Raw genomic sequence first — 21,383 nt, forward strand, 5'->3', positions numbered from 1 at the left:
CACATTTCATCACAGCCAATTCTGTAACCATTCGTTTTGGTGATGCACGGGGCTGACGCTGCAGGCAACACGCAAAATAGGGCCTAATAAATAGGCCATACAGTTATGTTGTTGTGGACCAATATTTAGAAAATAGTATTAATAAAAAGTAATGAACACATTTAGATTTTATTCTCCCTAGCTTTCTCCTGTACTGCCTGTGACTCTGCATGAATCTGAATATTGAAACGGATGTAAGCACATGGCTCATCTCATGCATTCTCGATGTTACTCCTCTGAGCAGGATATTCGTCCTGCACATCTACATTTCATTTCCTAGAGTGCAGCTCGAACGCCGTGTGGACTCTGTTCTTACATGCATCTCATTACGCCGACAGCGACACTCATCCCGTAGACGCCGCTAGTCGGAGACACAGTGAGGTAGATGCTACAGATGCAGGAAGGTTAAAGGCAGAACGGAGCGGCTCCATGTGAGACAGATTGAGCGCACTTTAGGGGCAACGAGGGAGAGAGGAAATGTGTAGCAGCAGGCGGATGTGGTTCACTGATCTGGAAGCAGCGGCGTCTCTCCTTTCAGTTGCACCGAGTGGTTCAACTGAGGACAGCAGCCTCAGCCGCAGAAAAGACAAGCCACATGACCTACAGACAAGAGTGACCTCATTTCACCTGGATAGCCTTTGTCATTATCCGTGAGCCGGAACAGGAAAGAGGCCCGTTTGTGATTTGGGTCTGTAGGTGAAGCAGGAAAGGGCTTTTTGTTGTTGTTGAAACGTTTTAAAATAAGCATAAGCTTGTGAGGGACAGCTCGGGCACAAGAGACACATGGTTTTGTTTTCTTCCATGTCCATGAGAAACAAACCACTTTAACTGGAATGTGCGTACGTTTAAAACAACAAAGAAATAGAGTTATGTCTAGCTCCCTATGAGCTGAGGAAATTAAAAATGAGTTACAAAGAAACAGAAGGGGAAGATTTACGACTACACATGTGGCGATCCGACGATGAACACAAACAGTGTTCAGTGATGGGGAGAAGTCCTCAATGTAGAAATACTCTTATAGTCAAAGTTCTATGTTTAAAAAGTAAAAATTAGAGAAATATTATCAGCAAAATGTGCTGTTACTGTTTGCATAGTACCAAATAACTTCAGCTGTCATGTAATATATAAAAGTGTAATATTTCCTGCTGAAGAGGTGAAAGTAGAAAGGAGTTAGTTAAGAAAAGGGAAATAAAGTTACCTCAAAATGATATTTCAGAAATGTACCTTATTTCCCAACACTGCTTGGAAACGGTAAAGGGACCTTTAGTGATGATCAATGAAAACCACACCAACAATCAGGACATGAGCGGTCGAGGCCATATTTTAAATCTTTTTAATATATCTCACATTTGATTTATTTACAAAAGACAGTGGCTTTGTGACATAAAACTATGTTTAGTAAAATCAACATGAGAAACCAATGTGTAGCAGAAGCGTAACCGTACAGAACACATACATAGATAAGTAACATCAGGGGAGCGTCGTCATCGTGGTTGTCCTCCACGTTCTCTCTCTCTGCAAACAATAAAAGCATCAATGTGTGCACCTCGTTATGACCGGCTGCCTTCTATTTGTGTTGCCCCGAGTAGCTCTGACCGGCTGTGCAGGGTTGCCTCTATAGGCTCTCATGACATCAGTGAGTCTACCAGTAGATTTGGAATGTGTTGTCTGTCTTTATTAACTATTAAGTTTTTTTATTTGCATCTCCAGGCATTCAGTGATAAACTATGGGCAACAACAACATACTAATGCAGACGTATGTATGTATACCTGTCATTTGTATGACACACGATGTCTGCAAACAGTTTGGCACGAATGTAAAGGCTGAGCATGAGTTTCCCCAGAACACGTTAAATAACTAAATAATCTTTACAAAGTCACACATAAAGGCTGATGGATCATGGTATTTGTAACGGTTACTTTTATACAGCACTTTACAGAACAGCTACAGGCACAAACTGAGAGAATGAAAGAAACCTTTGAATTGAAATGCGCGGCCAGAATGAAGGGGAAGACGGTAACTCTTCAAGTTTGAATCATTTCTGCACCGTTTTTTTCCAAACATTTTGACAGCAGTGGTCACAGAATGTTGGCTCTTCAACTTTACATCTTCTTCTTGGTGTTCATTTATAGTTGGGCGTGTACGCGAGTGTGCACGTGAATCTCCGTTTTGACAAACTCATTACATTGACTATTACTGCACTAATACTAAACAATAATGACATAGAATAGAATGGAGAACTGAATAAAAACATCACGTTTAAAATGTGGACAACAGAGAAGCCTCTTTTTGTTCTTGACACAGTGTAGCAGGTTGTTGAAACCTTATACTTAGCTTATGGGATCGGCTTACTGCACACAACTCAACAAACTTCCTTTGAGAGCTGAGCATAATAATCTACTCCCAGACCTTTATCACATTGCATTGACTAAAACACCAAACATGCTCATTTTTGAGATGTATGGTGACCCTGAAGGACAAAAAACATGGAACCAGAAGACAAAAATGAAAAAGGGAAGACGGATGTGACTCAAAATGAACATCCTATCCGGTTGACAGCTACCTCTCACTTTGCTTTTCTGCCAAAGACACAAATTCACACAGACAAACTATATCCAAACACATGCGTCACCAAATAGCACTTCAGAACAAGTTCTCTCCTTCTAATGATCCACGTTCTTCTTGATCCAGCAATTTAATCTCTTGCTGCCGTTTCCTCTATATATTTATTGAAGTGTTTAATTCCGAAATGAGACAAATCGACCGGTGAAACCCTCCATTTTTGATCATCGACCTTTGACCTCCGAGGCCATCAACGTCTAGCAGTTAAAGGACATTACCAACATAAAAGAGTCGCCCTGCAGTCCCTGAGCACCTCATTGCACATAAACACTTTCAGTATTCCTTTATCAAGTAAATAAAGCTCTCCTTTTCCTACTAGCCTACTTGTATAAGTGTTTGATCTGTTCACTACAACTCACTGCCTCCTCCATGACTGTGTAGACATCCTGAGCTACTTCCCTACACTAGTAACAATAAGGACCGGGGCTGCCAGCCAGTCAGGTGTGTTCAGTTTTCACAGGGAGGAAATGAGACTCGGCTCATTGTTGTGTTTGTGGTTTTCTCTTAATCGGCCAGCCCTCGTATTTAGAAGGGACGCTCGCTGAGAGCACAGCAGCAGCAGCAAAGTGTCAGTGTGTGAGTGTTTTCATGCATACGGGGCGCCACGCTCTTTAGACGCCGCCTCTGCACACATTCATAGAAAGAATATTAGCATCATGGAAACGCAGCGGCGGAAAGGAACAGTTCAACATTTTGAGATTATTTACCGTCTTGCCGAGAGTTGGATGAGAACGTCAATACCATTCTCATGTCTGTAAGGAAATAGCTTAGCATAAAGACCCAAAACAGGGGGGAAAGAGCTAGCCTAGCTGTATCGCATTTGTTTTAGCTGTATAAAAACAAAGCGTAAAAATGGTGGTTTTGCCTGTCGGCCTCACTTTAACAGCAGGAAGGCAGGAAGTCACTGTGCTTGACCCAGATATAGGCCAGCAACTAAGATCCTGTAAAACAGTTGATGCTTGATGCTGGTAGGTGGGTTCTGTTACCTCTGGACAGAGCAAATCTAACTGTTACCCTGCTTCCAGTCTTTATGCTAAGCTAAGCTATTTAGCTGCTGGTGGTGGTGCTTCATATTTAGCTTCAGCACTCCTTTTACATTCCCACAGAGCCCGGCTAGCCGTTTCCTCCGGTTTCCGGTCTTTATAAGTAGAATAGAATGTTATTGTCATCGTATGAGTTTTGCTGTTCATCTCCAACACATTCACACAGCTGGTGGTTAGTTAGCTAGTGATGACTAGCTCACTAAGATAACCTTCTTCATGAGAATGGTATCGATCGGAGAATAGGTTCTTTTCCACCATAATGTCAAAGTATTATTCATTAAAACCAGAGCATATCCAGAATTCTGAAGGAAACTTCAGATTGTGAAAGTAAACCCACTCGGCCTGAATTCAGAGGCAACTTCTGACCCTCCAGCTGTCATCACAAACCCACAGAGAGCTGGCGTCGCATGGTAAATACCTACATCCAAACATGGGTGCAACTTCATGCAGAAATAATTTAAACAAATAATAAATAAAAAGAAAATACTACCGCTAATCATAGAAAGTCAATAACGGGGAACATATTGACCCCTTCATCCCGGGGTGGTCATGTGCTTCCAGTATTATATACAGAATGATCTGCTGCGATGGAACAGTTGGGGGAGAAAGCACAGCAAGCCATTCCTTAGCAGTCATGAGGGAAATCATCAATAATTACAGCAGTTTGTGTTTACAGGACAACATACACACTCGCTAATTAGACACATCTCACTACCTGCAAGATGTGAGGAGACTTTTTTTCACATAGTGAAATCCTGTTAGTTTACAGCATGCATTACTCTACGTGCTAATGCCAGGGGTGATTGTTGTTGTTGTTGGTGCTGATTCTTCCCGTTTGATGACTGTGTGTCCTTACAGGGCGGCGTGTTGTTAGCTTGTCCTCAGTGCTTCTGTACTCTCAATGTGCCTGGATTCACACAGAGAAGAGCACTTTTAGTGATGATGCCGGCCTGAGAGCCACGATGTGAAGAAGGGATGCATGTCTGTTTTTGTAGTAGTATTTCTACAGTGTGTTTTGGCGTGGCATCGTGTGGATGGGATGACTGGCTCTGAGAGATTAAAGTAGGGACTATGAGGTTCTGCTGAGACTTACCTCTGTCCCCACCGTTCCTCATAGTTGTCTCCTCATCCAATCCCACGTCATCAACTGAAAATAAAACAGCAGAAGCAGGTGTGAGAATAACAAACATGCAGAGAAATATATCTCAGCAATGACATTTACCAACAATTCTGATTGCTAAACATTTCCTTCTCAAATAAATGATCACATGGAAAAAAAGGAGAATAGGTGAACTGGGAGGTAAATATGTGTTTTATTTAGCTTTCTCAATTACAAAACCAGATTTTAAAAATATAATCCAACTGCATGGCAGTACCTCCAGGGCCCAGTAGATGGCGATGTGAGGCACAGTGGTTGAGAAACATTGGTATAAACTGACCTGAGTGGAGCTCTTTCACCAGTGACGACATGGTGTTTGTGATTGAATCAGCAGCAACTAATAGATCATTCCGGAGATTTCTAGGTACACCTAGAAAACAGACATTTTCAAAACTTCAAAACTCTACTATAAGACTTCATAAAAAGCGCTCCTTGTTTGGGGAGTCTGTGCACACTCACCCTGAGCAAAGGCCTCGAGCACGTCACCCCCCACCCCCGCCAGGCAGTCCTGTGGTGTGTGAGTCGGGGTGGACCCGGCCGAGGTGGAGCGTATGGGCATGGGCATGGAGCAGCCCGCACCGTGGCTCGGGGAGGAATGAGGGGAGCCTCCAGACTGGGACTGCAACGTCACACAGCATCGTCAGTTAGAAAAATGGAACCCAAAGAATCTGGCATTTGTTGTGAAACACGTTTATGAATCGGCCACAATCTTGATGAGCAACTAAATACTACATCACCAAAATAATAAGATATGCATTTTGTATTGTACACTCAACAAAAATATAAACGCAACACTTTTGTTTTTGCTCCCATTTTTCATGAGATGGACTTAAAGATCTAAAATTCATTCCAGATACACAATATTACCATTTCTCTCAAACATTGTTCACAAATCAGTCTAAATGTGTGATAGTGAGCACTTTTGCTTTGCTGAGATAATCCATCCCACCTCACAGGTGTGCCACATCAAGATGCTGATCTGACATCATGATTAGTGCACAGGTGTGCCTTATACTGCCCACAATAAAAGGCCACCCTGAAATGTGCATTTTTTTGCTTTATTGGGGGTCTGGGGACTCAGAACCAGTCAGTATCTGGTGTGACCACCATTTGCCTCATGCAGTGCAACACATCTTCTTCGGATAGAGTTTATCAGATTGTCAATTGTGGCCTGTGGAATGTTGGTCCACTCCTCTTCAATGGCTGTGCGAAGTTGCTGGATATTAGTGGGAACTGGTACACGCTGTCGTATACGCCGGTCTAGCACATCCCAAACATGCTCAATGGGTGACATGTCCGGTGAGTATGCTGGCCATGCAAGAACTGGGACATTTTCAGCTTCCAAGAATTGTGTACAGATCCTTGCAACATGGGGCCGTGCATTATCTTGCTGAAACATGAGGTGATGTTCATGGATGTATGGCACAACAATGGGCCTCAGGATCTCATCACGGTATCTCTGTGCATTCAAAATGCCATCAATAAAATGCACCTGTGTTCTTCGTCCATAACAGATGCCTGCCCATACCATAACCCCACCACCACCATGGGCCACTCGATCCACAACATTGACATCAGCAAAGCGCTCACCCACACGACGCCACACACGCTGTCTGCCATCTGCCCTGAACAATGTAAACCGAGATTCATCCGTGAAGAGAACACCTCTCCAACGTGCCAGACGCCATCGAATGTGAGCATTTGCCCACTCAAGTCTGTGACGGTGACGAGCTGGAGACCCCGATGAGGACGACGAGCATGCAGTTGAGCTTCCCTGAGACGGTTTCTGACAGTTTGTGCAGAAATTGTTTGGTTATGCAAACCAATTGTTTCAGCAGCTGTCTGAGTGGCTGGTCTCAGACGATCTTGGAGGTGAACCTGCTGGATGTGGAGGTCCTGGGCTGGTGTGGTTACACGTGGTCTGCGGTTGTGAGGCCGGTTGGATGTACTGCCATATTCTCTGAAACGCCTTTGGAGACGGCTTATGGTGGAGAAATGAACATTCAATGCACGAGCAACAGATCTGGTTGACATTCCTGCTGTCAGCATGCCAATTGCACGCTCCCTCAATGCTTGTGGCATCTGTGGCATTTTGCTGTGAGACAAAACTGCACATTTCAGAGTGGCCTTTTATTGTGGGCAGTATAAGGTACACCTGTGCACTAATCATGATGTCAGATCAGCATCTTGATGTGGCACACCTGTGAGGTGGGATGGATTATCTCAGCAAAGCAGAAGTGCTCACTATCACACATTTAGACAGATTTGTGAACAATGTTTGAGAGAAATGGTAATATTGTGTATCTGGAATGAATTTTAGATCTTTAAGTCCATCTCATGAAAAATGGGAGCAAAAACAAAAGTGTTGCGTTTATATTTTTGTTGAGTGTATGTATCCAAGCTGACCAACGTTATAGGCATGTCTTTGCTGGTGCATCGTTAGCCGATAACATGGCATACTGGGTAGTCTTCCATCTGCAAGCCTTTACATCAACAAGACCAATTTTGGAACGTCGACGCAGCAACGTATCACAGATTGCACTTTTGACAAGAGAATGGCCGCGCTTCTGCTTCTAAAGGTGACTTTTATTAAGACAAACACAGACACAGACTTGATCCTCATAGGGAGAACAAACAAAAAGCAAGAGACCCTTCTGGAAATCCTATACTGGCTGGCTATACTCCATGTGTCTACAGTGCACCTTTACTGCATCAAGGCAGTAACGAGAAGCATGTGTGGTGGGCGACTGGGCCTGAGCTGAGACGGGAGATGAGGCCGTATCTCACAGAGAAAGGATCCCTGTGTGTCTCGGTGACTGCAGGCCCAGGTCGGTGGCTCTGAGCCAGGCAGCAGATGGCCAGCCAGACTGCAGTCACATTAGACGGGAGGTTGTTAGTGCAGATGAAAGGAACAGGTCCCTGACATTTGGGCTTGTTTGGAACAACGACCTGAGAAGATTTTAAAGATTGTGTCGCCATCTGTAGTTTTAGTTCTGCAATGCTGGTGCTAGCAAGGAAGTGTTGAAGTAGCCGGATTAAGAAGACCAGATCAGTGTAACCCAGTTAGATGATGGGATCCTATTATCTTCCTGAAGATCCTTCCTTTAAAACACTTCCTTCAATCACATCTGTGTGAGCGCGGGAGTCAGTCGCATCAAACTGAGTGCTGAGACTGTGGTCGGGGATTTTAGCCTTGCAAACTGAATTAAGGGCAACTTACAGCCTGTTTCTGCTCCTCATCCTATCAGCCAGCAAAGGTAAGCAGTGAGAGAGAGCAAGAAGAGTGACAGCAACAGAATTAAAGTAAATTAATTACTTAAGATCACCACAAAATGAAATAAACATGCCACTGACTCATATAAATAAGATTAGCACGGTGCAATTCTGATTTAGGCTCAGTGTTTATGCAGCGTCCTACGATATTGTTTGATTCAGAGGGCTTTCACATCGCACCTGATTCTTCTAGAAACATCTGACCATCTTACCTTTAGCAGCCTCATGAGTCCCTCCAGCTGCACCATCAGCTCCCGTCTGCTCTCCTGCAGGGCCGACATACGCCTCTCCAGCTCGTCCTTCCTGTGTCTGCAGGACAGAGTTCAGGGCAAAGACACAATTCTTTAACAAAGTAGTACATCTTGTCTTTAAACCATTGCACAAACACGTGTATTTCCTGTAGGGTTTTTGTTTTGCTGCCAGATACCTGTACAGGTGTGTGTGAGGTGTTCAGATTGACCTGAAGGTCAAGGATCAGTTGCAGACACAGCATGTTGCATCATGTATGTGGAGTCATATTGCATTTGCATCATGCCACTGCAAAGTATTTTAACCACCATGGTTACAAATATCTATAATTATCGTTTTCCACTTTATTTTTAGGGTCGCTGCAGCGTTGGAGCATAACAACGGGCCCACACTTAACATTCACAAGCTGCACCTAGCTGTCTACTGGTCAACATGTGTAAATATCTGTGACCGACACAACTCTTATGAATTGTGGTGCACTTGACCTTTTTAAGAACCAAAAAGGCGTACACATGCGACTATCCATCACCTCGTCGGCGAGGAGAAAGCCGCCATTCACCAGGAAATCTCAGCAGCGTCAGTCGCTCTAAACAAGCGAGCAGAAGGGAACAATGTGTCCCTGTAACTTGAGTTTGACACAGTCAATATTCTGGCTTATTATCACCCTCTGGTGTTCACAACGGGTAACTGCATTTTGCAAAACCTCCAAAGAGTGTGTAGCAATCATCGTATGATCCGAGTCGACGTATCAAAACCTCTGATCTCTGAGCTCTGTTCTGCACCGCCAGACTGGATGAAGGCATTCATCGTCACAGACGTCCTGGTATAGAATGTGTGTACCGATAATGACCCAGCATCAAAGGGTAGCCAATAGTCTATGTAAGAAAAACTTGAATAAACATGAAATTAACATCGTTATGACGGCTGTTGACCGTGAACCTGACAGCTGATTCATTATTTAGGCCAAGCCTGAAAAAACAAGGAGTCATTCAGGGCTGTAATGTGTCCTCTCAGGGTGAGTTTCCTCCAAGAACTGAACCCAAGGGTGTCAGCGTCCTGCCAGCATGACAAATGATCCATCCTGCTGCTGCTGGTGCGACTAATACAAAAACACCCTCCAGAATTAGCAGGACATTAATTCACGGGCCTGAAGTACTACATGATTCTAATATATGGCTCTATATCCCTCTTATCGTTGGGAGGGAGGCGTTCTCGTGAGAGGGGCTCTGGTGCGAGCCGGGATGATACCTGAGGAGTCGCAGCTCGGTCAGAAGCGTGGGGTTCTGCTGGGCTTTCTCTGGGGTCGGCTGAGAGGCCTGCTCGTGCTCCAAACGCAGCCGCTGGATCTCCTGGAGGATCTCCCTGTATGAGATCATCAGTCATTTAAGCAAACGGATACACTGAAGGACCAGGGTGTAGGAAGCAGTGGCATCTACAGTAGCTGAATACCTCTCCCCTTCCAAGAACCTACGGTGGCCTTAAGGTGCATTTGTGCAACCAATTTCAAGCTGCCTGTAATGTACAAACACAAGAGGCCCTCTCTAGAGTGAGTGCTTGGTTTGTCTGTTCTGGGCTGCCGTAGAAACGGAAATACAGTCAAAATCCACCATTGGAAAAACAAATGAAAAGGACTACTCAAATTATTATATGTATGTTTTTATTGGATTATTATTTGTATTATTTTTCATGATTAAAGCAGCTTTTTTAACTGGTTGGCAAATGAATAGTATTCCATGTGTTGCATGTAAGTCTAAATCTGCAAAGTAAGTAAAAAATGATTTTCTGAGAATATAGTAGAAGTATGAATTGGCATAATAATACTCAAGTAAAGTACATGTACCTAGAAAGTATATTTAAGTGCAGTACTGTAATGGAACTGATGATACTTTGACGAAGGTTTCTTTACAGCGCTATCAAGCAACCAGCGAGTCACATGATGCTGTTTGATTCCAGTGAATAAGTGGTGTTTAAATGATGAACGGTACCTGTTTTTGTTCTCCAGCTCTGCAATCAGTTGTCTCTGTTGCTTATTGGCATCAAAGTTGAAAGTCAGATCTGTTGGAGGACACTGTTGCTGAAAAACCAAATGAGCATAGAATAGCATTAATGAGGACCTTCTGACCCCAGTGACCCGCTAGGACTCCCTGCTGGAGACGTGTCATGTTTCTGCATTAACAGGGAGCCGTTTCAGCTCACCACAGCTTTCCTTTCTCCTCCATCTCAAAGTGATGCAAACTCTCAATAAACCCAAAGCAACCCGACATCAACAGCTGTTTCTTGGGAGTCAACGCTTTGAAGATATAACGCTTCAGATTTCACGTCTTTAATAGTCATGAATCTATTCACGTTGGGTAATTATCTCTCCGTGAAGTGGTTTTTGATGGTAGCGGCGGAGTCCCCCATTCCAGCACTGGATTTACATTACCTCCATACAGTACACATGAGGCATTCACGCACAACCAGTGCATCGGTTGTATTTGTCACCGTGGTGATGATGATGATGATGTGTCTATAAAACAAGATTTTGACATTTTTGAGCACTAGTGTAGTGTTACACGGTGGGTTGCCACTGCAGCTTCAGCGTTGAAGTTCTCCAGCCACGATGACGCGGCGCTCAACGATAACTTGTTAGAGCATGAGGAGTGAAATGCGTGTTGACTGAAGCCCACGTCGGGGGGCCGCCCCGTCAGAAACTCACCGTGGAGTTGCCCGCCTCGGCTGCCAGGCGTGCGGCGTAGCGAGCGATGAGGCGGTGCTCTTCATCTAGCCGGCTCGGACTCTCCAACACGCTGCTTAAAGTCACAGAGGAGGAAGATGTCAGACACACACACACACACACACACACACACACACACACACACAGTATGTAAGACAAAAAGAAAGTTTGTCAAAGTAATTCTGTGACACTTGATAATCGAGGTGACCTTTAATATATTTCACTTAGTGTTGATAGACACATAATAGGCCGTAACAATGAGCTGAGATGGATATGAGCGGGGAGAATGCAGAACGGCCGGTTCTGGTCATCGCTGACAGGAAATGTCAAATAGGGCATGATGCTTTCAATGATCGTGGGCGTGGCATATGGCGTGGGCAGATGACGGGACATATGCTGTCCCTTTGCGGCCGGCGGTCTGCAATGGAGAGTGAAGGGAACTGAAATAGTGCAACTCACTCTGACCGGAGAGCTGATTATCACCATTAAACCCAATCTGGCTCCGAAAACCCAGCGCAGCAACAACCAGAGTCCTAAACACACTGCAAACCGGCCTTTTGACCCAATCCTGTAGGAACATCTTATCTTTCTCAAAGCTGCCAGTGTGATGAGATCATTTAGATCTTAAAATACTGACTACCGAGGATCATTCCACTTGTTCAAAGACGATGTCACCTGACTCAGCAAAAAAAGCATTCAGTTGGTCTTCAGTAGACAAGAAATGGGACACTCTCTAAATAATTCACTCTCATCCTCGGGCTACAGCGTAGACAGAGCCTGAGGTATTTTTGTAAAATGAAAGTAATACATTAACGCACATCAGGAAGCTGCTGGTTTGGCTCTGGAAACGCCGCGACCCAACGGGGTCTTGGGGAGCTGGACTGCGTGTCTGGATCTTTGGGCTATCTGTATAGAAGCGGCTCCGTCGGGGAGTTTCCTGGCACTACCTGATGGTTGTACTTGATGTTGTAGGTTTTGGACAAAGATGCATGAACTTGCCTTCAAGCCCTCCTGAACTGGCATCTTTCCCAGATACTTGTATTTTTGTCTCACATCTGAAGATGGCACCAGTTTTGTTACTCTCACACAAAAACTCAGACACCACTCGTCCCATAGGCCGGAAACATGACAGATTCTGCTCTTTAAACGGCGTGTTTTGATTCGCTGGATGGTAATAAACCTAAACCCAAAACAAATGTCATACTTTACTCTGTATTGCAAAGGAGGCATAGTAATCTCTACATCCCTTCAGTCATCCCGGCCTCGTGTTACCTTCCATAAAGATGATTTACATGAGTGGCATGCATGCATGCATCTATTGAATGCAGTGTTTAATTAATTAAATGTTAAAAGAACTTTGTTCCATGGTTACGCATTATGTCTAAGGAAACTCATTTTGTTAGCTTTTCTTTCAAATCTGTGTTTTTAATATAAACCTTTCTGTTTATATATTTTGAGCCCCAGTCATAGAGTTCACCTATCTAACAACATAGCTTAAAAAAATAAAAAAAATCAGTTTGTTCATATTTCTAACTTTAAATCCAATTTGTTTTTCTTCCTGGAAAACAAAATATGACACATACCTAGATCAGCTGGTCCCAACCAATCAGCGATCGCTGAATCAACCTGAGACTTCGGTTCTGCACGGAGCTAGAGAAGGTCGTAATCTTTTCAACCATCAAATCAAATTCCAGCCGGCGTTGTGTCCCGTTTCACTCAGAAATACGGAAGCTAGATACTCCTGAAATGCCGTTTCAGTTGGACGTTCCACTGGTTAAAGGAGTTAAAGTCTTATGTAACAAAGCCTCCTGATAGAAACACAAACGGCCGTGTTTCCATTCTGACTCACATTTGGTCAATTCTCAATTAACTCTGAATTAAAACTCATCAAGCTGAAGACAGCGTTTTCCTTTTTTTCTAACTCTGTCTTCTGCAGCCGCGGTTCTGCATGACTAACAGGTAATAAATTGCGGTTCGCCCTTGGAGGACAAGCTCGTGGTGAGCGATTGTCTGTGAGAGCAGAGCGAGGTGGGAGGGAGCAGATGCCATGTCAGCAGAGCCGACAATATCAGAGAGCACACTGTGATGGAGGCCGGGGAGCGTTCCAGCTTCAGTCCTGCACTGAGAACACACCATCATGAATGTGTTTTGTGTTTTTTTCCCCCTTTTGGATGTGAATGGGTCAACAAACAAGGACAGCACCGGTGCTGCTTTTTCAGTTCGGGGGCTCTTCAGCTGAGGCAGCGCCACAAGGAGCTCTGCATTATTCAGCAGCAGCATCTTTGACTCATAGGACACTCGTGTAAGAGCAGGCAGACTGGTGCCGGCTAATTAGAATAATATAATGGGTTCATAGCTAGGAAAACCAGGCCGGTCCTGAACTCTGCAACCTCTAACTTCCCTCCTCGTTCAACACCTTATCTACCTCTCAACACAATCTATTGTGGAAGCATCACACACAATTGTTGCCCTAAATGTGGCAGCTTTGTTGTTATTATTTCTCCCCAGGCAAATGGCATCATCAGAGCATGACATCTTCCCACAACGGCGCTGACTCACAGCAAAATGTCAAGACAAAGGTCACCAGGCTTCTTCACCGCTGCCACGGTGAAACACCTCAGGAGAGCGTCGCCTCGCTCTCGGACACGCCTGCAACACGTGACGCGTTCCACGGACCTCCACGGATCTGGATGCCGGCATCGCTCACTGCCTCGGGGGTCCCTATCTTCTCAGCTTCCCCTAAAAACCCGCTCTAATCTTGGAAACAAGGCTGCGCTGCAAAAAATGTCAATCTCTGCAAGAAACGTAATCCGGTATTGATCGTTTGCATCTTGTTTTTTTTTTCGAAACGCAGAGCGGAAATCTTCCCACAAGGTTAGATTCTTACACTCGTCATGTAAGTGAAGGAAGTACGGGATGTCGGCTCAGACTTTTGATACACATTTAAAGGTTCAGTCTCTTTTTTGCAGCGTCCATGCTGCCCTTCAGCAGCCGAGTTCCTGGTAGTACGGCATGAAATGGCAGCCACACACTAGATTTCAATCAAACACCTGATCTTAAACAGGGTTGATGTATCCGTACAGCAGACGGTAACGTCCCTTCTAATGTGCCGTGGGAAGCAGACTCATCCTGCAAACACACGTTGTCGGAAAGATGTGAGCGACAGATACTGTACACAAAGGGGAAAATTCCCCCAGCACAGACTGGCAGGACAGCGCGGATACATTACAGCAGCCTCAAAGTGCTCTCCATTATCATTCATAACCACAGCGATTCATTCCCACTGTGAGTAAATAATAACGGAGGTGGCCTTAAACTGAGAGGCTGAAACGAGAGGACAATTAGGAGGACGGGGCTCCAACTCTAATCAGAATCTTTCTGTCAAATCAACCTTTTAAGTAGGAGTGCTCAGATATTCTTCATGACTGCATGACAGATTTCTCTCTAAAAATACTCTCACAAGGGCATGCTGCTCGGATGCACAAGTGTGTAAAGTGTGGGGGATCGAATAACATCTGTAGTCCCATTTTCCTCGCTGGAGAATCTGTCACCTATTCTGAGCACCGACTGAATCCTGTGGGATTACGGGAACTTCTTTTTGCATGTGTGTAACTCGCCGTGACATTCCGCCATCTTCAGAGAATACATGAGCAAATCCCGTCTTAAAAAGAAAATGTGTGCGTTGAGCCCGGGGTGCTTACCTTTTGGTAGGCGTCGGCGTCCCGGAGGACATGAGCATTGTGTCGTTCATGTCGTTGGCCACTGGTTTGGGCTGACTAAAAGACAAGATTACAGGTCTTTAATGCTACGCTGCAGAGGCCTGTGGTGCTCGTCACCAGGGAACGGGGGTCGAGGGCATTTGCATTTTATTAGTAATCATGAATCAGCGATCCTGACTTCAATTGAATCTGTAAAAGAAGGGGGGCGGGGGGGTCATTATGAACTATACTAAGTGTGGTGCACAAAATGTTGTACTTGAGTTAACGAAATAATTGACTTTTGCAGGAACAATTTAAATGTTTTTAGGGCTATTAGCTTCAACCTAATTAACATGAGCAAGAGCAACAACAGCAGACAAGGAAACTAATTAAACTGGAAGTCTGTGAAAAACTAGCAAAGGTGACATTGTGGGAGGTAATTTGTGAGAGTAAACAAAGCGATGGGGTCCATCTGGCGGCGGATTCGATGGCCCCCAGCGAGCTCATCGGAGCCCGAATCCTTGGACCACAGAGTCTCATTAACGGATCACAATATCACCCTGCACATCTCCGGTGCTCCACAGACATCACAGCGTTTCCATGTCGCTGCTGTTCTCGTCTCCTGCACGTAGCATCCCTCCATAGTTGTTTAAAAGCCCTCGTTATCATGTAAAAGGCAAATCGCACCGAACAGCATGGTGTCCTGGTGGGCTTATTTGTCCTATCAGCATTTTTGGGCCAAAATCTAACTCCACATTGTACAGAATAATGTTATCAGCACAAGACACTGAGAGTTTGTCTGCTCCGATGCCTCAACAGCACACGATATTATTGTGCTGCTAAAAATAAGAGCAGGAGAGGCTGCATCCTTTCTGGATCACTAATTGTATTCAAACAATTTGTTAGTTGTTTCACGAACCAAAACATACGTACATATTATTCCCTGCATTCATGTGGATGCTCGTGTGGGTTTTGGCGTGTTCTTTTTAAAGACTCGCTGCAATTATTTATTGCTTTGTACATTTAAATGTCCCTCAGGACTAGCCTAACAAAATCAAAGACAACCCTGGAATTTATATATTAGAACACAATCCTGCTAATTCTTACATTTCAAGCAATAATAACAGGAAGAAGAAAAAGCAACTACTCAACACCTGCACATGCTGCCTTTTTTAGTCTCCTTCACAGACAAAGTTGTGATGTTTACCTCACATTTAACCCTCATGATATTACAATATAATAACAATAACAATAAGCCTGAAGTAGCAGACAGAGAAGAGGAGGCGTCACACTTACCTCTGTCAGGAGAGAGAGCACCTGCCCGGCTGGCAAAATACATCCAACTGCTCCTGTTGCCAGATGCCTAATCTGCCCTCAACTGAGCAAGCGAGCATCTCAATGTACTACACTGCTGCTGTCTCCAAGGAAACTCAGCGGTCACATGACTTCATGACGACACGGGTCTCTCTCTCTCTCTCTCTCTCTCTCTCTCTCTCTCTCTCTCTCTGGCTCGGTCTTTTCACCCCACTTTAACACATGAATTCATACTGGAAATTAGGAAAAGACCACTTGCAACTTAAACAAAAAGGCACAAATCTACTCTCATCCCTCCGGATGAAAAAACAACCCGGCCTCTGCAGTCTGTACTATAATTCCATTTACATATCTAAACTCTTCCTCGTACCTTCAGCGAGTTACATAAGTCAAAGCTCTTCACAGCTATCCTTCTATTAATAATCAGTCCTTTGCAAGCACAAATATAACTCCTGTGGAACTGTGGGGCGCGTTTAAAAAAGAAAAGAAAGAAAGGAGCTTCCTCTTATGTAAAAGTATTTCCTCTCAGATTTAGATTCATTTTAACAGACGTCCTAGTGGGTTCACGTCTGTCTGGAGCCTCGTGGTTCACTGAGGAGGAGGAGGACCGAAGAAATGCTGATTTAAAGACACAGTAACTCAGCTGGTGCCTCAGAGGTCAATGGGAGTGAATTAACACAACGTTTAGGCACTAAGAGATCAAAGTCTGCAATGCGCTACGCCTTGTGTTACCTGCGTGCGGTGAATGACAATGTGCCACCCTTTCCTGGCACTCGGCAGTTGGCAGGGGTACAAAGGGGGGGTGAAGTGTGGTGGGGCTGCACACACACATATTCACCTTATTTCTAACAAACCACGGATGCGTGACTGCCTTCGTTTGCCCTCAGCCTAAAAATAATACGCAGAAGTGAAGCATCCTCTCCTGCTGGCAGAGGTGCTCCTCTCTCCCCGCTGACTAATAGAAAAGTCATGCCTGCTCTCTCCATTTTAACCACATTGATGGAATTTTATTTAAATGTTTAAAACAGAAGAGGGCAGTTTAAAATGTAAAGGGATTTCTGGGGATTATATATGAACATGGCTAAATATTAAATGTGACACTATAGTGTATTTCGGTGCTTCAGGAAGTGCTGCTCAGTGTGAAGGTAAGAAGCCCCATGATAGATTTAAAGTCTCTGAGAACCCAACCTCTCACTCCTACCGACCTCCCAAACGTAACTCCACAATCACTGACAGTTTGAGTGGAAGGGAGACAAATTCTCAGCTCAGCTGTTGGCTTTGCTTTCAGACGCCAGTAAATATTTAAAAAAAGCAGCATCGGAATTCTACTTCAGATTCTTTGTCTGGAGAGGATGTTTGGAGGGGTTTGGACACCCGGGAGACTCATGTCCGTTCAGTTCGGGAGTTTTGAGCAAGTCTGACACTCTACCCTGATTCTGCCATTATGACTCAGTCACAGCCATGTCGTCAGCCTCACACACACACACACACACACACACACACACACACACACACACACACACACACACACACACACACACACACACACACACACACACCTGAGAGACCACTCTGATGTATCCTCTCCTGGTTCACAACATCAACTATCACCTCTTCACAGACAACATTTGTCAGGATCGGCAACTAGCTGCACTAGTCTCTCTCTCTCTCTCTCTCTCTCTCTCTCTCTCTCTCTCTCTCTCTGTTATATATCAATAAAATGAAGTGGATTCAGAATAAAATCGGAGGCTTGGCAGTTTTCCTGTGACTAATTCTCTGAAGGATCCAGTGAGCCAGCAGGGGAATCGTCATGGGAATTGGCAGGCGGACGATTACTGTATTCTGAAACCGACCATTAACAAGTGAGAATTACTCAATTAGTGCCGGCTTCCTTATGGCTCATGTCCCCGGAGAGTGCAGGCGTAGGATTTACCATAGGTGTGTTGTGTTTGAGGAATAGTTCATATGTTTTGCCCCGAGCTAGATGAGACGATTTACCTCTCTCACATCTCAGGTAGATATGAAGTTCTCTTAGCTTAGCATAAAGACAGGAAACCGCTAGCCTGGGATTGTTTAAAGAGGATCAAATCCACCTGCCAGCACTTCTACAAGTGTGTTAAGACACCGCAGTTGCCTCTTCATGAAAAAAACTCCATTTGTTTTATCGTGTGGGGGTTATGTGCAGTCTGGAATCTTGCACTTTGTGTTTGGATTAAACAAACAGGATCAACATGTTAATGAGTGAACTTTAGAAGCGCTGATAGGTGGATTTAGTCCCCGAGGGCAGAGCCTGGCTGGCCGTTTCTCACTGTTTTCAGTCTTCATGCTCAATGTCAAACGATGTGCCGCTTTCCAAACGAATGACAAAATACAATCTGGATATTTAATCAGGATCACAGCATTTTCCTTGCGTGTGATTTCCCAATCTGCACTGCAGTTTGAAGGCGTGCACAGTTAAATATGGAAGCGTTAAATCTGAGTCTAAATTCAGAATGGCAGTCACCGATGAATACGTGTTTTGAATGGTTGTCAGGGTGAGAAAAGATCTTTTCATGGCAACGGCGCTACTTCATCACCACATCCAAATGAAAACATAAATGCTTCTGGAACCAAAAATAGACACTTTTCAAACAAAGGCAGGACTTTTCACTATACAATAGAGACATGCACAACGTCTCAGGAGTCAACAGTCACATCCAATCTCCAAAAAGTCAGCGAACAAGCAGACACACACACACACACGAACACACACACACACACACACACACACACACACACACACACACACACACACACACACACACGATGCCACCAACCATGAAATGCCATCTGAGAGGGCATGAGAATGCACTTTGTCCATTAAAGTATTAAAGGAGACCAGAAGTTTCTTTTACTATATATATATATATATATATATATATATATATATATATATATATATATATATATATATACACTCAACAAAAATATAAACGCAACACTTTTGTTTTTGCTCCCATTTTTCATGAGATGGACTTAAAGATCTAAAATTCATTCCAGATACACAATATTACCATTTCTCTCAAACATTGTTCACAAATCAGTCTAAATGTGTGATAGTGAGCACTTCTGCTTTGCTGAGATAATCCATCCCACCTCACAGGTGTGCCACATCAAGATGCTGATCTGACATCATGATTAGTGCACAGGTGTGCCTTATACTGCCCACAATAAAAGGCCACCCTGAAATGTGCATTTTTTTTGCTTTATTGGGGGTCTGGGGACTCAGAACCAGTCAGTATCTGGTGTGACCACCATTTGCCTCATGCAGTGCAACACATCTTCTTCGCATAGAGTTTATCAGATTGTCAATTGTGGCCTGTGGAATGTTGGTCCACTCCTCTTCAATGGCTGTGCGAAGTTGCTGGATATTAGTGGGAACTGGTACACGCTGTCGTATACGCCGGTCAAGCACATCCCAAACATGCTCAATGGGTGACATGTCCGGTGAGTATGCTGGCCATGCAAGAACTGGGACATTTTCAGCTTCCAAGAATTGTGTACAGATCCTTGCAACATGGGGCCGTGCATTATCTTGCTGAAACATGAGGTGATGTTCATGGATGTATGGCACAACAATGGGCCTCAGGATCTCATCACGGTATCTCTGTGCATTCAAAATGCCATCAATAAAATGCACCTGTGTTCTTCGTCCATAACAGATGCCTGCCCATACCATAACCCCACCACCACCATGGGCCACTCGATCCACAACATTGACATCAGCAAAGCGCTCACCCACACAACGCCACACACGCTGTCTGCCATCTGCCCTGAACAATGTAAACCGAGATTCATCCGTGAAGAGAACACCTCTCCAACGTGCCAGACGCCATCGAATGTGAGCATTTGCCCACTCAAGTCTGTTACGGCGACGAGCTGGAGTCAGGTCAAGACCCCGATGAGGACGACGAGCATGCAGTTGAGCTTCCCTGAGACGGTTTCTGACAGTTTGTGCAGAAATTGTTTGGTTATGCAAACCAATTGTTTCAGCAGCTGTCTGAGTGGCTGGTCTCAGACGATCTTGGAGGTGAACCTGCTGGATGTGGAGGTCCTGGGCTGGTGTGGTTACACGTGGTCTGCGGTTGTGAGGCCGGTTGGATGTACTGCCATATTCTCTGAAACGCCTTTGGAGACGGCTTATGGTGGAGAAATGAACATTCAATGCACGAGCAACAGATCTGGTTGACATTCCTGCTGTCAGCATGCCAATTGCACGCTCCCTCAATGCTTGTGGCATCTGTGGCATTTTGCTGTGAGACAAAACTGCACATTTCAGAGTGGCCTTTTATTGTGGACAGTATAAGGTACACCTGTGCACTAATCATGATGTCAGATCAGCATCTTGATGTGGCACACCTGTGAGGTGGGATGGATTATCTCAGCAAAGCAGAAGTGCTCACTATCACACATTTAGACTGATTTGTGAACAATGTTTGAGAGAAATGGTAATATTGTGTATCTGGAATGAATTTTAGATCTTTAAGTCCATCTCATGAAAAATGGGAGCAAAAACAAAAGTGTTGCGTTTATATTTTTGTTGAGTGTATACTGTATATATATATATACAGTGTATATACAGTGTATATATATATATATATATATATACTGTATATATATGCAGCGATGTGAGAACTGCGTCAGAGAGCATGTCACGCCGTGGAACAGGAAATCCTGTGGATGTATTTCTGTTTGTCTGTGTTTGTTGATATTCACTGCGCCGGTTCCTCCACCGTGATGTCGCTCACTATCAATTACTCACTGACACTTGCCAGAAGCGAAACCGTATACAGGCGGCTTAGATTTATAGTCGTGACTGGAATATGAATGCGAGGATTTTGTCGTGAAATGCGCCGTGAGGAATGTCAAAAGTAAGTTGAGTAAAAGATTAAATCACTTTTTAAAATCTGAAACATTATAAGATTTCCATCTCGGCAGAGGCCAAGAGTTTTGGCGAAGCATGATGAGAGAAATATGACGTGACCTTTGCGATGTGGACTTCTGTGGATGTATCTCAGAGGTGGAATTGATTATGGAAATCATACAGTTTTTCAGCTGGACTGTAAATGAGCATGCAGGATTTAAGACGGCAGTGAAATCTAATGCATTTCCTATAATGACTTCATATGAGAGCGTCAAAGCACGGAGTGTGCTGCTGCAGTATATCACCAAATAATCACGGGCTTGACATCTCAGCGAGATGGCACTTTTATCAGTCAGACGGTGACAG

At 44.3% G+C, this 21,383-nt stretch overlaps 1 protein-coding gene across 9 annotated transcripts in view; it reads right to left on the reverse strand.

Annotated features, from left to right (window-relative positions):
- Window positions 1-1,365: 1,365 nt before the first annotated feature.
- The window catches only part of dtnbb (dystrobrevin, beta b), a 28,355-nt gene continuing 8,337 nt past the window's right edge, over window positions 1,366-21,383 (reverse strand). For 3 of the 9 annotated variants that reach the window (XM_084013813.1, XM_084013814.1, XM_084013812.1), the window contains exons 11-21: window positions 14,804-14,878; window positions 11,085-11,175; window positions 10,372-10,460; window positions 9,635-9,748; window positions 8,350-8,446; window positions 8,085-8,105; window positions 5,324-5,483; window positions 5,145-5,234; window positions 4,799-4,852; window positions 3,058-4,612; window positions 1,366-3,020 (exon numbers count right to left, since the gene is read on the reverse strand). In XM_084013813.1, the coding sequence (XP_083869939.1) occupies window positions 4,587-4,612; window positions 4,799-4,852; window positions 5,145-5,234; window positions 5,324-5,483; window positions 8,085-8,105; window positions 8,350-8,446; window positions 9,635-9,748; window positions 10,372-10,460; window positions 11,085-11,175; window positions 14,804-14,878 (817 nt within the window). In that variant the 3' untranslated portion in view covers window positions 1,366-3,020; window positions 3,058-4,586. The remainder of the gene's footprint in view (window positions 3,021-3,057; window positions 4,613-4,798; window positions 4,853-5,144; window positions 5,235-5,323; window positions 5,484-8,084; window positions 8,106-8,349; window positions 8,447-9,634; window positions 9,749-10,371; window positions 10,461-11,084; window positions 11,176-14,803; window positions 14,879-21,383) is intronic. The other 6 variants (XM_084013815.1, XM_084013819.1, XM_084013818.1 and 3 more) reach the window with 6 other exon arrangements.

This window comes from Eutrigla gurnardus, assembly GCF_963514095.1.
Source record: "Eutrigla gurnardus genome assembly, chromosome: 7".
NCBI classification, from domain to species: Eukaryota; Metazoa; Chordata; class Actinopteri; order Perciformes; family Triglidae; genus Eutrigla; species Eutrigla gurnardus.